Source organism: Podarcis vaucheri (genome assembly GCF_965113315.1).
Source record: "Podarcis vaucheri genome assembly, chromosome: 4".
Taxonomy (NCBI): domain Eukaryota; kingdom Metazoa; phylum Chordata; class Lepidosauria; order Squamata; family Lacertidae; genus Podarcis; species Podarcis vaucheri.
The window spans coordinates 97,863,284-97,882,904 of record NC_138762.1 but is presented as its reverse complement, the minus strand read 5'-3'; the positions used below and the strand labels follow the sequence as shown (position 1 = coordinate 97,882,904).

General features: G+C 41.9%; 1 protein-coding gene across 1 annotated transcript in view; it reads left to right on the top strand.

The window, feature by feature from the left end:
* The window catches only part of ABCC4 (ATP binding cassette subfamily C member 4 (PEL blood group)), a 153,355-nt gene that overhangs the window by 71,298 nt on the left and 62,436 nt on the right, over nt 1-19,621 (top strand). Inside the window, exon 20 of the mRNA XM_082218548.1 lies at nt 18,186-18,265. Within this exon, the coding sequence (XP_082074674.1) occupies nt 18,186-18,265 (80 nt within the window). The remainder of the gene's footprint in view (nt 1-18,185; nt 18,266-19,621) is intronic.

Sequence of the window (19,621 nt, the reverse complement as noted above, 5' to 3'; positions counted from 1 at the left end):
GGCTTGTGCACTTCTGCCGACTGAAAGGAGGACTATATCAGTAAACTATATCAGTTTGGTGTCACTTTCCTCTAATCCTGGCTTGTAGTGTCCTTTGGACCAGGGATATTTTGTTTCCACATCCATCTATAGAATCATAGCATTGGAAAGGGACCCTGAGGATCAATTAGCCCAACCCCTTGCAATGCAGGAATATGCAGATGTTCCTTACAGGACATCTATGGTTTATGGGACAGCTATGGTTTTCCCAGTAGTGATGTATGGAAGTGAGAGCTGGACCATAAATAAGGTTGATCGCTGAAGAATTGATGCTTTTGAATTCTGGTGCTGGAGGAGACTCTTGAGAGTCCCATGGACTGCAAGAAGATCAAACCTATCCATTCTGAAGGAAATCAGCCCTGAGTGATCACTGGAAGGACAGATCCTGAAGCTGAGTCTCCAATACTTTGGCCACCTCATGAGAAGAGAAGACTCCCTGGGAAAGACCCTGATGTTGAGAAAGATTGAGGGCACAAGGAGAAGGCAACGGCGGAGGACGAGATGGTTGGATAGTGTTCTCAACGCTATCAGCATGAGTTTAACCAAACTGCGGGAGGCAGTGGAAGACAGGAGTGCCTGGTGTGCTCTGGTCCATGGGGTCACGAAGTCGGACACGACTAAACAATTAAACAACAACAACAACTTACGGGGATCAAACCTGCAACCTTATCGTTATCAGCATCGCATTCTAACTAACTGAGCTATTAATAGAGAGGGATTGTGCTTTAACCCAAACGGGCCTGTTTTCAAAACGAGACCATTCAAAGCATAATTTACAAAACTTTCGATTAACTAACTGGGGTTTGAAACCATATTCTCTGGTTGCTGAGATGCAACTGGCTAGGGTTAGTAGAAAAGTGAAGCTGAATGTTGGTGAAGTCCTTTTCCCGATGGTGCAGGAGTAGGAAAAGCATGAACATCTGAGGCCTTGCTAAGGCTTCTTGCTTCTTGTGCATGTAACACTAAACCGTGGTTTTAGCATTGCGTGTGAACCAGGATACAGTGGTGCCTCGCAAGACGAAAATAATCCGTTCCGCCAGTCTCTTCGTCTAGCGGTTTTTTCGTCTTGTGAAGTAACCCTATTAGCGGCTTAGCGGCTTAGCGGCTTAGCGCTATTAGTGGTTTAGCGGCTATTAAAGGCTTAGCGGCTAAAAGGCTATTAGCGGCTTAGAAAAGGGGGGGGGGAGCGAAAAAATCGCAAGACTCGCAAGACGTTTTCGTCTTGCAAAGCAAGCCCATAGGGAAATTTGTCTTGCGAAGCGCATCGAAAAACGGAAAACCCTTTCGTCTAGCGGGTTTTTCATCTTGCGAGGCATTCGTCTTGCGGGGCACCACTGTATTAATTACTGAGCATGATTTGAATGCAGATGGGCATGTGAATAAAGTTTGTTTGGTTGAGGGATTGAAATGCTTGTTTAACTTGAAGTGGGCCATTGCATCTTGCATTGATTTTAGATATTTTGTCTTTGATAAATTTTTACTTCAGGAAAGCAGATTAGCAGGCTAGCACTCGATGCACGGACTGGTTCTGTGAATTGTTGGGTAAATGAGCATTGTGGATGAAAATGAAGTCAATATTGTGATAGTTTGATAGCAAATACAATGTGAGGTTTGAAGACACCGTTGAGAATACAAGAGGGACAAAGTTTAAAATAATTAAAAAGCAAATGGAGAGATGATTAAGCTGCTTTCTTGAAATACAGATAGTTCTCTTTATATGGCTGAAAGTCTTTGTGCTCAGATTAGCAACTAAAGCTTGCTTTTTGAGCCAGAGGCCAATTGGTATTAATTATTCTGATTGTTTGTTGACTGGGGAAGAAAACCAAAATGATTTAGGAAATGATTGGAATATAAATCAAAAGGCAGCAAAATACTTTTATAAAAAGATAACAGCAACAAAAAAAATTCTTGCAGGTAGGTCACTGAAGAATATTAAATCTCTTAATGACAAAACTACAGCAGATTGATGATGAAGCAAAACACTGTTTCGATGCCTGAGGCTGATGGCTTTGTAAGAGAGAAGTTCTGTTGTACCAGACAGACAGTCTCTCTCTCTCACACTCTATTTCTGAAATATGCTTTCTGTATATCCATGTGCTCACAATTTTTCATTCTTGGTGTCTTCTACTTCGGAAAAACTGTTATATATTTTTTATTTCATAAATGTTGTAGCAATAACCCTCAACTCTGGATGCTAATATTTTGTGCATACCAGTGAAACAGATTTCCAAAAAAGCCAGTATAGTAACATGTTAAATCAGAGAGCCTGGTCAAATGCCACTTTAAGAACTCCACATGGCAGAGAATAAGTCTGATATATACATATATATATATATATATGTGTGTGTGTGTGTATATATATATTTGTCCTCAAGCAACCTCTTCTCCCTGAGGAGCAAGACTTTTCAAGGAAAGTGTTTACCTGTCTATACACAAAGTTTTTCCTCACCTTCCGTCCAGAAATTGGTTGTTTGCTTAGCAATGTCTCTTCTCAAGACTATTTCTTTTCTTAAGGTTTGCCCACAGATAGGTGACCTAAAACATGGTACTATTAAATTGCTTTCCACCTCTATTTTTCCAATTAATGAGTTAATCCAATATTTCTGCATAATGTTTGATCCCTATGTCTCCTAGACTGGTGTAATCTGCATATCTCACCGACTAACCTTTACTTTGTTTAGGAGATTACTAATGAAATAATGTCTAAAATAAAGCAAAGGAGAGATTTCCTCTGCTTTTCCCGTAGTTCTCTTTTTCTCCACCTCCCCCCGCCTTGCTTCCCTTTGTAACCAGTGGGCTCCCCCCACCTTTTAACTTATTGACACGTGTTTATCGCATGAAATATCAGGGGTATTTCACTCTCCTATCTTGTTTGCCTCTAATCTGCTATTTCTCTTTCTGTCTGCAAAATCGGTTACATTCCCAGAAAAAGGTTTCCAGAATACTGCGCTTGGATCTGTAGGAATCCATACTGCCCAACATTCCTTAAATGCAATTAAAATATGAAAAGGGAATGGAAAGATTACTTTAACATAAGGAAGACTAAGTACTGCAGGACCTTTCTTGAATACAAGTAAAACATTATCTTTTTTTGTCAGTCAGGTAGTTTCCTTCAAACCCATTCCCCTCATGTTACTTCACTACCGTATTTTTCGCCCTATAGGACGCACTTTTCCCCCTCCAAAAATGAAGGGGAAATGTGTGTGCATCCTATGGGGTGAATGCAGGCTTTCGCTGAAGCCTGGAGAGGGAGAGGGGTCGGTGCGCACCGACCCCTCTCCCTCTCCAGGCTTCAGGAGAGCCCCACCGCCAGCCCCACAAGCTCGGGGGACAGCGGGGAGGCGCAGCGCGACTTGGTTAGAAGGCTGGCGGGGGGAGAAGCCTGCTCCTCCCCGTCGCCAGCCCCACAAACTCGGGAGACAGCGGGAGGCGCAGCGCGACTTGGTTAGAAGGCTGGCAGGGGGCTTCCCCCTCCTCCAGCCCCACAAGCTCCCAGAGCCATGCCAAAGCTGCACGCAGCTTCGGCATCGCTCTGGGTCCTGTTCTGGGGGCCCCGCGCCTGGGGGAGGGGGAAATAATTTTTCCCCTTTATTTTCCCCCCCAAATCTAGGTGCGTCCTATGGGCCGGTGCGTCCTATAGGGCGAAAAATACGGTAATTAAAAAAAATATTGTCCAGCTTTTTTTACATCATGTGCCAGTTGTTTAAACTTCCAGGGTACGGACTACCCTACTTTCCTGAAGAATGTCATACTCAGCCCAAGACTGAATTCCACCTGGCTTTGAAAGATTCCTAATCTCTTAGCTTTTCCTACCTCACTTGCAAGGTTTCTGTGAAGCTACAGTAGGGTTGCCATATTTAAAACGGTGAAAATCCAGACAGAAACGTTGTTGGGCTTCTTTTTGTCTTTTGGCCAAAGTTGTTGACATTTGGCTGATTTCCGCCCAGATACCACTGCGTTATTCCGGATGTATGGCAACCCTGATCTACAGTCTACTCTGAACTTGTATCTTCTGTTTTGAGATGAACCACCCTTGTCACATATCCTTGAAGTTTATCATTGCTGTATGGGAAAGGAAGGATAGCAAACTAGTGGTTCAGAAACTGCAACCCCCACCCCATTTTATTTGGAAGGGCAGAATACAGGCGATAACAAATGCAGCTAATCTGATATTTCTCCTTTCATCCTTCAGAATTTTGAAATGTTTTGCTGTCCTCTCCTCCAATGAGGAATTTGTCTACAGTATACATGAATAAAAAAACACAAGCACCCAGCGCTGCTGTTATGCCAACAACATTTCCCGAACGTGGCTGGGAGACAATATACTTATCTCTCCCCTTGCCCGGGTGATTTCTCTTCTGTGGTTACTGTTATCTTTGGTGCAGCATTACATCTGCAAAGATGCCAACTGTTGTTGGCTTTTAAACAAAGAAACCAAACTGTTAGACGCTGGTTTTATAAATCCTAGTTAAAGCTATCCCTGCATCAGTGCAGATATAAAAGTTGTACCACAGATCATGATAGCTAGTGAAGAAGAAATGGATGTGTCTTTGGAAAGACCCGCTGATGTGAAAAGTTACTCCAGTTTTCTGGGGCTAAATAAATCTCCCCCAGCAAAATGTAAAACCCAACACTTCCTTCCTCTTCCCCGACTCATTCTCTGGCTGATTGCGTGTCTGAGAGTCTTGTTCAAATAGCAAATTAATTTAGGTTATACAAAACGCCATGCCTTGGTTCCTTGCATGCTGAAACTTTAGGAAAATGCATGTTATCTGAGCACACTTCTGCTCAGCACCATGGTGCCCGTTTGCAGAAGTCGGGGAAAGCGATTATGTTCTTGTCAGTTTCAGTCCTCTGGGGGATATTGACAGGGGAGGGAGAAACTGGGCATATTTTCCCTATTTGTATTTAGAGCACCCCTGTAGCGAAGCCAGTAATAACTTCATAGTAGCATACATGGACAGGCAGCGTTAATGACATATTTTTTAAAAAGATAAGAGGCATATATAAATATTTCTTTCTAAGAACACGGAAAAGAAGCAAGAAGAGATCAGTAATTGTCAACAATTCAAGATATATACATATATAAATATTTCCCGTTTTCTCTAGAATTTCTTTCTTTCCGAAACATAGTTCCTTTCAGAGCTTGTAACCCAATTTTAATGGTTTTGATGATTTGACGATTGTACTGCGTTGAACTTCACTAGTATTGCTGCGGGGTGTGTTTTCTGCCAGCATTTGATATGGGCAAATTCACTTATTTGCCACTGCTTTGATAAACTGGAAAATGTTTAAAGTTGCAATAAAAATGTTTTGTTGCAGAGCGATTCCATCCCCCGCCCTCCAATCAGTTTCTGACATCCCTTCACATAGGAGGGGGGACATTTATCCTCTTAAAGCATTAGAAGTCAGAAGGGGACCATCTCTCACACCTGCTTTTATACTTAAGGTGCAATCTGATTCATCTCTACTCAAAGTAAACCCAATGGAGCTTGCAGCATTAAGCGTGCTGTTTGCTCCTGCTTTCTGTCTATCCCACAAAAAGTAACAAGCACACAGCCTAACTAAGCCGCCTCCTAGCCTGCCAGCCTCAGAAGGACACAGTGTTTGAAACTCCCATTGTTCTAGGTGCATTTTGCGAATGAAAATTTCGTTAGCACGATCAGTTTCGGAGCTCTGGGCGCAGACCTGTGCCTAAGATTTCGGATTGAAACTGCAGAGTGGAAGGAAAGGGGGACCTTTTTCTGCCTCCCCACTTCCAGCTACTGGAGAAGAGATCCTTTTAAGAATATTAGGGGAGTGGGCAGGGGAAGGACTAGACCATGTGGAAAATGAACATAATATTTTAGCTGCAGATCATTCATTCTTAGCTTTGTATTCTTGTTATAAAAAGTGTGACTAGAAATTCTGTTGTTGCGCCCATAACCTAGGATTAAGGTGCCATTAGCTCCTATCTTTCATATCTCAGCTTTTAACACAATGGAGTTACCATTATTACCAATAAAGGAGTTTCTAACACTGTACTGACTCGGGACACAGGTGGCGCTGTGGGTTAAACCACAGAGCCTAGGACTTGCCGATCAGAAGGTCGGTGGTTCAAATCCCTGTGAAGGGGTGAGCTCCTGTTGCTCGGTCCCAGCTCCTGCCAACCTAGCAGTTCGAAAGCACGTCAAAGTGCAAGTAGATAAATAGGAACCATTCTGGCGGGAAGGTAAACGGCGCTTCTATGCGCTGCTCTGGTTCGCCAGAAGCGGCTTAGTCATGCTGGCCACATCACCCAGAAGCTGTCTGCGGACAAACGGCGGCTCCCTCGGCCCATAGAGCGAGATGAGCGCCGCAACCCCAGAGTCGGCCACGACTGGACCTAATGGTCAGGGGTCCCTTTACCTTTAACACTGTACTGACATGGTTCCTTGAACCAGGGCTGTGACTGCTGAACTGCACCAGTTTTAAACTTGATCTTACATTGACTAACCCCATTCTTTAAGTTCTTTGGCCTTCGAGATTTAAATGTCGGGTGTTTGCTGGATTCTTTCACGCGGAAGTATGAACGAACTTTTTGATACAGGTGAGTAGATTGTCAGGTGTTCTCATTATTTGGAAGGAAAGATTTGAACATCCACTCTGGAGTGTCAGCAAACACCTGCATGAGCAGAATTGTATATTGAGCCACCTGAGCACATTCTGATTCATGCAATTAAAGCAGTTTACAGAGTTGGTAAGAAAGGAATATCACATATTGAGGTTTGATGTCTCTTTCATGAAGAACAAAGGAGTTTCAATTCTTTCACTTCAAGTTTGGCCTAACCATTGTGTAATGAGGGAGGTTTAATGAATCATTGTTTAACTTAGATACTGCCAAGTATTTGACTATAACAGAGCCCCAAATGGGTACATAGTACTTTTCTGACAGACCCTTATTTAACTATGATTAATTGGCATTGGATAGTTATTTAATTACTTTAGAAGAAATCTTAAGTACAGTGTGTGTTCTGATTAAGTCATTTAATGTAATAACATGCATGGAATTGTGGAATGTGTGTGTTTCCCCCAAGGAAGATAATACACATTACATGGGGAAAAGTGAGAGTTTGAAAATACCCTGAAATTTTCTAGGGCATGTGCTGTTTTAAGGGTTACCTCCAATGAAATATATCTTGCTACAAATCTAGCCTTTTTATTATTTGGCAGTGAGGGATAGGAAGGATATTTCTCTGTAGCGCAGGAAAGAAACGAGTTGTTGTTGTTAATGGTCCTGTGCATTTGGTTTTCAGAGATCTATAATATAATGTTCCCAGCAACCACGGCTTCAAGACAAACACCTCTGCCTGTCTTCTCATCACCCGTCCTTGTCCCCCTCCTCCCCGGCCAAACATGTTTTAGTAAAAAGAAAATAAATTAGAGGGGTTAGTGCAGGGGTCAGCAAACTTTTTCAGCAGGGGGCCGGTCCACTGTCCCTCAGACCTTGTGGGGGGCCGCACTATATTTTTTTTTTGGGGGGGGAATGACCGATTCCTATGCCCCACAAATAACCCAGAGATGCATTTTAAATAAAGGGACACATTCTACTCATGTAAAAACACGCTGATTCCTGGACTGCCCATGGGCCAGATTGAGAAGGCGATTGGGCTGGATCTGGCCCCCGGGCCTTAGTTTGCCTACCCATGGCGTTAGTGCTTTGTTACACTAGGATAAGAACATAAGAAGAAGAAGAAGAAGAAGAGTTTGGATTTGATATCCCGCCTTTCACTCCCTTTAAGGAGTCTCAAAGCGGCTAACATTCTCCTTTCCCTTCCTCCCCCACAACAAACACTCTGTGAGGTGAGTGGGGCTGAGAGACTTCAAGGAAGTGTGACTGGCCCAAGGTCACCCAGCAACTGCATGTGGAGGAGCGGAGACGCGAACCTGGTTCCCCAGATTACGAGACTACCGCTCTTAACCACTACACCACACTGGCCTGCAGGTTTAGGCCAGAACCATCTAAGTCCAGCAGCCTTCTCACAGTTGCCAACCAGATGCCTAAGGGAAGCATATTTTCTCCTGATGAAAACGAAGGCAGCACCTTCACCTGAGAGACTGTTTTCTCCCCATCCACTTTTGAATCCTTGGGAAGTGCGTGTGTCCCTTATTTATGCCATAGGGTGTGAAGTAGGGCTGAGCGATCTATCGATCTATCGTCCAAAACTGGTTTGAAGTCCATATCGTGATATCGGCTTCATAATTTTTGACCTGGCAATATATCGCAAATCATGATGTGTGCGCATGCACTATGCAAAAATCACAATGTGGGAAAAACTGTGAAGCCAGCCGATGCCTCTACATAGCTCCGTTCTTATTTCAGACATTGTGATATATCTAGGGCACATTTTCCCTAAAGGTCTAGGAAAGTTGTTGTGTTCTTAGCTGTGTTCATGTACCTGTCCTTCCTAAGCCATATGATTCTACTTCATTGCTACCCAGAATGAACATGTGAATTCGCTTCTTTCACTTTTAGTTTCTTTTTTGCAAAATTTATTTAAATTGATTTTTAAAAGCTGATTTTCCCTGTCCCAACTTCCTTGTTTTAAAGCAAAAGATTCCCCGTCCCCCCCTTACTAGAAGCTCTGGCAAAACACACTTTTTTTAAACATTGCATTACTCAACAGGACCTCTCAAGGCAGGTACCAAAGCTACAGTTTGTTGGAGTTGATTAGCAACTTGATTACCCATGAGAACTAAGTCGTTATTTTAAAATGTGAATATTGCATATAAATAATCTTCCTTGTGGAATTATTAGTGTAGCTATTGGCTAGGTTGATACTAGCTTGGCTCTAAAATGGAATTATATTATTCTGGCACTCGTTAGCAGTTGTCATAACTGTAGACGTTACTTTATGCAACACTTGTGCATGTTTGTTTTGGGTTAGAAAGCCAAGACAGTGCTTTTACTGTGCTTATCTCATAAAGCTTATTTATTCCAAGCTTTGAAATGTGTGTTTTTGTGTGTTTTTTTAAGAGAGGGGGAAGATACATGCCTCTCAAGTGTGTTTGAGAAAAATCCCTCTTCAAAAACTCCTCAAGCAGCCTTTTGGAGAATGAGACAGGAACTTGTGAGAAAAACTAGAGACAAAGCCTGAGATGCTCTCCGGATTGAGACTTCAAAGGGCAGAAGTGCTTTGTGACATAGTTTTATGAACATTTCATTACGGGGTTGTGTCTGCCCTCCAGCCCCCTAGGCCCTGCATCTAAATTACAAAGTGAAACCAAATTCCCAAGTAGTTGTGAGTAACCGTGTTGGCTTCTACCGTTTAGGTGAGCAAATATGACTCATGGGCAGAATGCGAAGGTTTTCCAGAGTTCATGACATTTCAGCAATTCCTTCTGACATGTACCGTGCTGGACCCTACATTCCCTTAGAGATGCTGGCCTGCTTCCAGGGAGCGCACGACTGGGCAGTTTGAACTTGTGATTCTCAAACAGCAGCACCATGAAATAAGAGGCGAGATTTATCTATTTTTGGCACCATGGAAAGTTTGAAAAGCTGTTTGTGAGATGGTTACTTATGCCCTGGTTAGACATACAGTGGTACCCCGGGTTACAGGCGCTTCAGGTTACAGACGCTTCAGGTTACAGACTCCGTGAACCCAGAAATTGTACCTCGGGTTAAGAACTTTACCTCAGGATGAGAACAGAAATTGCACGACGGCGGCAGCGGGAGGCCCCATTAGCTAAAGTGGTGCCTCAGGTTAAGAACAGTTTCAGGTTAAGAACAGACCTCTTAAGCAACTGCAGTGGGTTTCATTTATTTCCTGATGAAGAAAATGCTTTCTTTATTTTACAACTCGGCCATCCCCAGGACTGGAAATGAAGCTGTTGACTAAAGATGAACCAATGCTTCTTTACCCCCTTCCCAACTTATCCATCTGAACCTCAAACCAGCAAGGTTTTTACATTTTGAAGGTATGTGCTGAATACGGCTGTGCCAAATGGGAAATGGGAAAAAGGTAGCCCATAATACTGCAAGAAATTGCATTCCTCTTAATATAGAATTGTAGAGCTTTGAAAATTATTCGCTCTCTGGAGATGTCCCTAAAATGAGATTTGTATGGACACCAAAAGGCAAAACCTGAATTGTGTTTTGAAAGGAACAGTTCTAAGTCCTCAAGAGGTTTCCCATACTCAGAACTTGTCCTGCCTGCTTTTTTCTTTTTTCTTTTTGACACACAGTGACAATCTCACAATAAGTATGTACAGTGGTACCTCGGGTTAAGTACTTAATTCGTTCCGGAGGTCCGTTCTTAACCTGAAACTGTTCTTAACCTGAAGTACCACTTTAGCTAATGGGGCCTCCTGCTGCTGCTGCACCGCCGGAGCACGATTTCTGTTCTCATCCTGAAGCAAAGTTCTTAACCCGAGGTACTATTTCTGGGTTAGCGGAGTCTATAACTTGAAGCGTATGTAACCTGAAGCGTATGTAACCCGAGGCACCACTGTACCTCCCTCTGGCTACATATTTGTCTCCAGATATACAAGAATATCTGATTGTTGCAGTACACTAAGTGGGCTTCCATTTTCCCCCTCTTTGAAGTCAGGTCACCTGGTGTCATGGCGATGTCAGGTGACTGGCTGCTCACCTGTAAAAGTGGCCCATGAGCAGGTGGGGGGATGTCAGGATCCAGCTGACCAGGTGGATTGTGTTCCCATTGGTCCCAATCACTATTTAAATAGCTGTAGCAATGGAAGGGATGACGGATTCCAAGGAAAGTCATCAAACGGATATTAGGTGGCTTTAAATATACATCTTGACTGGTTTATCATAGTTCCCTAGCCTTTTTTAGCCTAACCACCTAAGCTCATACACATTGCATAAGGGCCTCGCTGATACATGATGCTCCTTTTTCTTGCATTTGCAAGGTTGCCAAATGTGGGAGCAGATAATTACATGGATAAAAGTGGCAGTGATAACATTGAGAAGCGGGAGTACACATGAAGTCTTCTATTTTAGTTTATATCTCGCATATCTGTAAAACTTACAACAGGGGTGGCTACCCTGTGGCACTCCAAATGCTGTTGGATTTGGAACGTCCTCCCATCAGATGTCAAGGAAATAAGCAACTATCTGACTTTTAGATGACTTCTGCCCTGTTTAGGGAAATTTTTTATCATGTTTTTAATATTCTGTTGGGAGCCACCCAGAGTGGCTGAGGAAACCCAGCCAGATGGGCGGGGTAAATATAATATAATATAATATAATATAATATAATATAATATAATATAATATAATATAATATAATATAATATAATATAATATAATATAATATAATATAATATAATAATATATTTCTGCTCTCATCAGCCCCAGCGAGCATGGCCATTGGCCGAGGACCAGGGATGATGTCCAGCAACACTTACCAAACCACAGGTTTAAGCTGTTCTGGCTTACCCCAAGGTGGCACAAAGGAAATGTAAAGATTAGGGTTACTTACTTACTTCGCCAAACCTCTATTAGGCATTACAAGTATAGGCCATCATAAAACATCCATATATAAAATCTTAAAATATATACAAATAAACAGCCATGTAAAATATATAACGAGGATTTTTATTGGGATTTCTTCCCGTTAAATAGTGCCATTCACCAGAGATACAGTGGTACCTCGGGTTAAATACTTAATTCGTTCCGGAGGTCCGTACTTAACCTCAAACTGTTCTTAACCTGAAGCACCACTTTAGCTAATGGGGCCTCTTGCTGCTGCCGCGCCGCCGGAGCATGATTTCTGTTCTCATCCTAAAGCAAAGTTCTTAACCTGAAGTACTATTTTTGGGTTAGTGGAGTCTGTAACCTGAAGCGTATGTAACCTGAAGCATATGTAACCCAAGGTACCACTGTACTATTGACAAAAACTCAGCCACCCTTGCAGTTACTTCTGGGTTAATGTCAGATGGATAGAATCTGATATTTTCATTGTGTTGTGATGTCAGACTACCCAAAAAGGGGATAGCACACATTTGCGTAGCTGGTTGTACAATGGATAATAGAAAAGGATATGTTCTATGGATTTAGGCAGGATGGCAAACATTTAAAAAGTCTCAGATTTTGGAAGTGAAACCTGCATGTTCTCAGGTTTTTTCTTTTGTAGTCAAAATACTAAATACTTCTGAGTAAACCTAAGATTGTTTATCAGTTTGTAACTTGCTTTGGTGTGTAAGTCTTCTTTGGCGATCACTCGTAGACGAGTAAGATTGTCTTCCATGAACACGGTCTTAACAGCGAGTCCGTAAGTGACTGTGGAGGCCAGTTCTGGATCCACACGTTCTTCCACAATGGAGAGACAGGTTTCCGGGCAGGAGTTGATCACGGTGAGGGTTTGCCAAGCGTGCCTTCCTCTTAGCATGTTTTTCCCTTTCGTCCTGAGTTTGAGTGTCTTCAAAGCCCATGACACCTTTGATAACGGCTGTTCTCCAACTGGAGCGCTCACAGGCCAGTGTTTCCCAGTTGTCGGCGTTTATACTACATTTTTAAAGATTTGCCTTTTGTTGACCTCCAGCATTTCACTTTCCAATTTAAAGTTTGGAATAGAGTAGTTGCTTTGGAAGACAATAACCAGGCATCCAAACAACATGACCAGTCCAAGGAAGTTGATGTTGAATCATTGCTTTGACACTGGTGATCTTTGCAAATATCCAGCGAGTGAGGGTGTGTCAGTAGCCACATGCTAAGCTGGGAAGCATTTGCATCTTCCCGAGGGATGAACATTTTGTGAGATATCCACACCCAATCAGAAATCTCACATGGACAAAGAATGGTGAAATTCTCTTTATCTTGTGGCAGGATATTCCGGTTGGCCAGTTTATCTTTAGGTTGCACGAGCACTGTCGTAAGCCACTACCACTTTCTTTGTAAATGAGAGCTGAAGCTGGTTTCTTTTGTTTTTAAAGAGTGGCCATTGTATCTTTGCTGTTGATCTGGATTTGACTTATGGCATGAAATGCAAGCAATTTCTGTTGTTGGTTTGATCTGCTCATTCATTTGGAGAAGATGCTTCTCTGTGAGGCATGGAATTAAGGAGACCAGCCTCTTCCCCAATTTTTGGGTGGGGGAAACCCTGAGGTTTGCAGCATCGCTGGACTATGTGGTTGTAGTAAATCCTTCAATAGTTACTTAAATAATGGACAGTGAGACAGAGGTAGCTCTACCTCTCCTGTAAATCAGAACCAGTGAAGGCGGTGAAGGCCCTGCGTGAGTGCCTGGAGGCGGTTGGAAGAAGAAGAAGAAGAAGAGTTTGGATTTGATATCCCGCCTTTCACTCCCCTTCAGGAGTCTCAAAGCGGCTAACATTCTCCTTTCCCTTCCTCCCCCACAACAAACACTCTGTGAGGTGAGTGGGGCTGAGAGACTTCACAGAAGTGTGACTGGCCCAAGGTCACCCAGCAGCTGCATGTGGAGGAGCGGAGACGCGAACCCGGTTACCCAGATGGATGGAGGATGGATGGCGGCTAACAGATTGAGGTTGAATCCTGACAAGACAGAAGTACTGTTTTTGGGGGACAGGAGGCGGGCAGGTGTGGAGGATTCCCTGGTCCTGAATGGGGTAACTGTGCCCCTGAAGGACCAGGTGCGCAGCCTGGGAGTCATTTTGGACTCACAGCTGTCCATGGAGGCACAGGTCAAATCTGTATCCAGGGCAGCTGTTTACCAGCTCCATCTGGTACGTAGGCTGAGACTCTACGTGGGGCTACATTTGAAGGTGACTCGGAAACTACAACTAATCCAGAATGCGGCAGCTAGACTGGTGACTGGGAGCGGCCGCCGAGACCATATAACACCAGTCTTGAAAGACCTGCATTGGCTCCCAGTACGTTTCCGAGCACAATTCAAAGTGTTGGTGCTGACCTTTAAAGCCCTAAACAGCCTCGGTCCAGTATACCTGAAGGAGCGTCTCCACCCCCATCATTCTGCCCGGACGCTGAGGTCCAGCGCCGAGGGCCTTCTGGCGGTTCCCTCATTGCGAGAAGCAAAGCTACAGGGAACCAGGCAGAGGGCCTTCTCGGTAGTGGCGCCCGCCCTGTGGAACGCCCTTCCAGCAGATGTCAAAGCGATAAACAACTACCTGACATTCAGGAGACATCTTAAGGCAGCCCTGTTCAGGGAAGTTTTTAACGTGTGATATTTTATTGTATTTTTGGTTTTTATGGAAGCCGCCCAGAGTGGCTGGAGAGGCCCAGCCAGATGGGCGGGGTATAAATAATAAATTATTATTATTATTATTATTATTATTATTATTATTATTATTAGGTATTGGGCAGAAACTGAACTACAGGGAAATGGAAACAGCAGTCGCTGCCTTCTTAGAAGCATAGTCTTAATGGTGCAGGCTCGTTTTGTAATAATCGTATTGCCATAAGAAAATTTCCCACTTCCCTAAATAAGTGATTAGATTTAATGTGCTTATTTGACCTTTCAAGTTTTGTTTACTAAATACCATATTTCTCGCTCTATAAGACGCACCAGACCACAAGACGCACCTAGTTTTTGGAGGAGGAAAACAAGAAAAAAAATATTCTGAATCTCAGAAGCCAGAACAACAAGAGGGATCACTGCACAGTGAAAGCAGTGATCCCTCTTGCTGTTCTGGCTTCTGGGATAGCTGCGCAGCCTGCATTCACTCCATAAGACGCACACACATTTCCCCTTACTTTTTAGGAGGAAAAAGTGAGTCTTATAGAGCAAAAAATACGGTATATGTCATGTTAATTTTGCGTACTTTTTCAGATAGCCAAAAGTGGTTGAACTGAAAGATTGGATTTTTCTCCTTTAATAAAGTACACAGTGTAGTTTGAATTATTTATTCTATATTTATCACCATGGGTGTGCGTAGCGCTTCAGAACATAGGAGTCAACTCCTAGTTGCTGAGGTCCCTTTGCCCCCCAATAAAATATTTGAGGGGGCTGCCCCCCGAAAGTTGATGGGCATTGCCATTCAAGTAGTGTGTGTGTGCCATTTCATGTGATTGATTATACGGGGTTGGGCTTATCTGCCCCCCCCCAAATATTTTATTCAGGTTGGCACCCCTGCTTCAGAATGTGACAGGTCTCTGTCCTGTAGAGCTTACAATCTATAATTATTCATGGGGAATCAGAGAAAATGGAGTCAGGTGTAAGCAATGGAGGCATATACAATTGTTTCAGTTTATATGTTCTTAGTTACAGGCTGAGGCTAGAATCCTGTACGCAGTTGTTTGGGAATAAGTCCCATTGAACCTGGGACTTACTGATGATGATGGGCATGTTTAAGATTATGAGATCCCACAGTGGGTTATGGAAACCACAGGGTTGAGCCAAAGACATCAGGGAAATGTAAGTTTTGAGAAGAGATTAGAAGGAAGAGAGGTGATATCACAACAGGTGTTTTAGAAAGCAGTTCCAAGCATAAGGGGCGGCAAAGGAGAAAGGGCAGAGGTTTCTAAGGGAGCAGGAGAACTTTCCACAAATTTACTTGGGAATTGTTTTTAATGGGATACTGGTGAATTTTTCAAGGCATGACATCTCAATAGTATACACTTCTTTTACATAGTTTAGATTTTGGGGTGGGATGGGGGATGAAATTAGAAATTGTTTTAACATATTGATTTTTAGCATGTCTGAAAAGATGTGCCCAAGAATATATTTGCTTCCCAAAAAGTTGGAAGGGAGGAGTTAATTCCAACTTTAATTTTAGATTTGGCCACTAGTAGATTTAGCCATTCATGTTGTCCGATATGAGTTCTGTTGTATTTGTTCATCAGGCTACTAATTTTAATTTTAAATGTACTTAATTTAAAAAGTTGCTGGGGGTGTGAACTTTATGTGAAAAAATTTCCCACCCCTCATCTTGTGTAAGAAACCAGCCTTCGCTTTACCCTTAATAGCTAGAAGTGACATTTCTTTCTTTACTTTTTCTTTTTTGATAATAATTTGTGTTAGTTTTCAATTACCAATCCAATAGAAGTGACATTTCAGGATAGTACTTATTTTTGAAGTGGATGGTTTTTCCTTCCCATCTCATAAAGACATCTTAAACGTGGGTGTGGCTCATTTTATAGTCAGATGGGCGGGGTACAAATATATTATTATTATTAACAACAACAACAACAATAATAATAATACAGTGGTACCTGAGGTTACAGATGCTTCAGGTTACAGACGCTTCAGGTAACAGACTCCGCTAACCCAGAAATAGTACCTCGAGTTAAGAACTTTGCTTCAGGATGAGAACAGAAATCGTGCAGCGACGGCGTGATGGCAGCAGGAGCCCCCATTAGCTAAAGTGGTGCTTCAGGTTAAGAACAGTTTCAGGTTAAGAACGGACCTCTGGAATGAATTAAGTTCTTAACCCAGGTATCACTGTAATAGTAGTAGTAGTAGTAGTAATATTTTTGCTCTACGCTTCATCTTGATGGTAAAGGTATAAATGAAATTCAGGTGCTGAGATCAACAAATCCATCTTTAGCTGGCCTCATTGAAGAGCATAATTATTTGGCAATGCCAAATGATTTGCATTGGGCCACAAATCATCTGGGTTGGGCAGTGATTCTCACCTAGGGTTTTTTCTCACCTAGGGTTGAGCTGCAAGAAATGGCCCCAGGCAAGTTCTCTAGCGCCAGTGGGATTTAGTTGTTCTTGTTCTGCTGTGCTGTGCAATGCTAGGAGGATCAGTGTTTTATCACAGCAACTGCTTTGAGAGGCAGCTGAGAGAAAATCTAGCTTGCTTTGTCTGGCTTCCCAAAGAATAAAATTCCAAAGCTAATGGTGATGCTACCAAAAACAACTTGTACTACTGTTCCCTTGCAAATACTTATTTCAAATATGGCCTGTGTTTAATGGACATAATGTAGAATGTTTGGTGTGTGTAAGTAAATCATTTGATACAGTTCAGGGATGAATCCAGACTTTATCCCAAGAGTAGATCCATTGAAATCAACGACACTAAAGATATATTTTAGTGGGTGTGCTCTAAGCTTAACTAAGTTTGGATCCAACACACTATTTCTGGTATAATCTGTCCTTTAAATTGTATTATAAAAGCACTATATTACTAATCAATATAAGAACAGGGGATTTTTATTTTTATAAATAAAGCAGGAGGTCCTTATCAGAAATTTCATTCAAGTGAAAAAAGTGTGAATGTATAATTGATAACAGATTAACAATGATTTATTGTACAAAATAAGCAGACGGTTATTGTTTTTGTTTGTTATTATGGTTTGTCTTTTTTGCGTTTTTATATTGTAAACCACTCTATGATCTAAGGATGAAGGGCTGTATAGAAACCAACTAATTGAATAAGATACAGTGGTACCTTAGAAGTCAAATGGAATCCGTTCCGGAAGTCCATTCGACTTCCAAAACATTCGGAAACCAAAGCGCGTAAGCCGCGTCGGACGTTCAGGTTTCAAAGAACATTCACAAACCGGAACATTCACTTTTGCAGCGTTTGGGAGCCAAAAAGTTTGACTTGTAAGGCGTTCGGTCACCAAGGTATGGCTGTATCAGAGCTCAGCAGTCTTACATTGCTTTGTTCTAGAGATCAACAAAACTTGAACAAAAAATTGATTTTGGAAACATTTGTAACTTCTTTGGGATATGCCCAAACTATTTACTTCCTCTCCCAGGTTGAAATATAAAAGTCTCCATAGTTACCAAATATTATATATGAACACATGGGCCAAATCTTGATTCCATTTCTCACTGGTGGTGAAGCAGATGTGCCACTTTTACTCAGTGTTTTTATGATCTTGGGCACAGGCAGACTTGTAAGAACCATCATGAAATCTATCATGCCTTTTGAAATGATATATTCAGTGCTGCTCTTGAACATGCAGTCTTATTTATCCCATGGAGCAAAGCTATTAAATGTAGGCCCAAACAGTTTGCTTGATTTGGAAATGTCTATTTTCTGTTTCTGTATTGGGTTCTCAAATGGCGATAAAACAATGTCTCTAAGGCTGCAATACTGTGCACAGTTATTAAGGAGAAAGCAACGGCAGCAACTGAATATCGTGGGACTTTACTTCCAAGTAAAAATGTTTAGGATTGTTCCGCCTGCTTCTTTTCCTTTTCAATTAGGAGCAAAACAACGCTACTTGATAACATGCTTCAATTTTTCTCCAATCATATTTTTTTATAGGAAGAATTCTGAATCGTTTCTCCAAAGATATCGGCCACCTGGATGACTTGCTTCCATTAACGTTTCTGGACTTTGTGCAGGTAAATTAGTAGAGATCCTTGTAGAATTTGACAAGAGCACTTAGGTTTCGGGAATATAAAGTTATGATGATTTGCATGTCAATATTTTGTCAGTATTTCAGGTAGGTTAATGAAAGGACTTGTTTAAGAAGGGTGTAGTCAAAAATTGGGGGGGTGGGGGGGAATGAGTAATAAGTAGCAGGCAGGAGTGGCTGCCCGCACCTTGCCATTATGTCAAGGTTTCAGTATGTAGTAGCTACATGCTTGCTAAATTGCACCTAGTTTGCCTTGCAGCCATTTGGCAAGCCTGCCGCAGTGTTATGAAATATGTCCACAGTAAAGAAACAATCAGCTCACATGAAAAGATATCACTGATTAACCTAATTATGCATGTACTTCCTGAAAGAAGCCAGTGTTTACCGTACTGTTTTGGGATTAAGACAGGTGTGGCTATTTACAAAGAAGAGATTAGCAATAATAGGGCTGGAAACAATAGCTGTAATGAGAACAAAAGGAAGAAGTGGTTATAAATACCAAAAAGAACAAAAAAGTTGTCTAAGCACAAAAGATGTTAATGTCAGGGAACTGGTGACGGATTAATTTGTGGCAGTTCGCTGGCTTTTCAGTGGCTTGTCGAACAGTACCTTTTTCTGGGAGCTATGAAGGAAGCATGACATGCGAGTCAACCTTCATACATTGTTCGATTGGCTCATTTTCCATGCTCCAATTTCTGGAGAAGGCATTCCCTCTCTCCCCCTTCCACACATAGGTGCTGGCATGTATGCAATGGGACGCTGGTTGATGCATATGGATGTATATATACACATAGATGCACCATCTTTTATTATATCTTTATATATATAATTTTTATTAAATTTTCTGTTTTACAATTTAAAGTACTCATTTTAACATCCTTAAAATACCAATGACTACCCTTCCCTTTCCGTGGTTCATTTTGCATATCATAAATCCCTGCATATTGTACAAAAACTAAGCCATTCAGTATTCCATTATTGCATCCGTCAAAACTTATTTACACTGTAGAATTTATCTTAATGCTGCCAACATTTTTAGGTGTGCACAATTTTCCTCCCATATATTCAATAAATGTTTTCCAGTCTTCTCTAAACGTATGTTCTTCTTGTTCTCTTATTCTATATGCTAAATCTGCAATCTGTGCATATTCCGTCAGTTTAAGTTGCCATTCTTCTTTTTGGACTAACAAAACACAGGCCGCAGTAGTAGCATACATAAATAACCATTTTTTGACACCTGGGAATTTCAGTCTGAATTATCCCCAACTGAAAGGACTCTGGGTTTTTTGTTTTTTTTTTTGAAAGTACTTTTAAACATTTTTTTTCCCAATTCATTATGGAT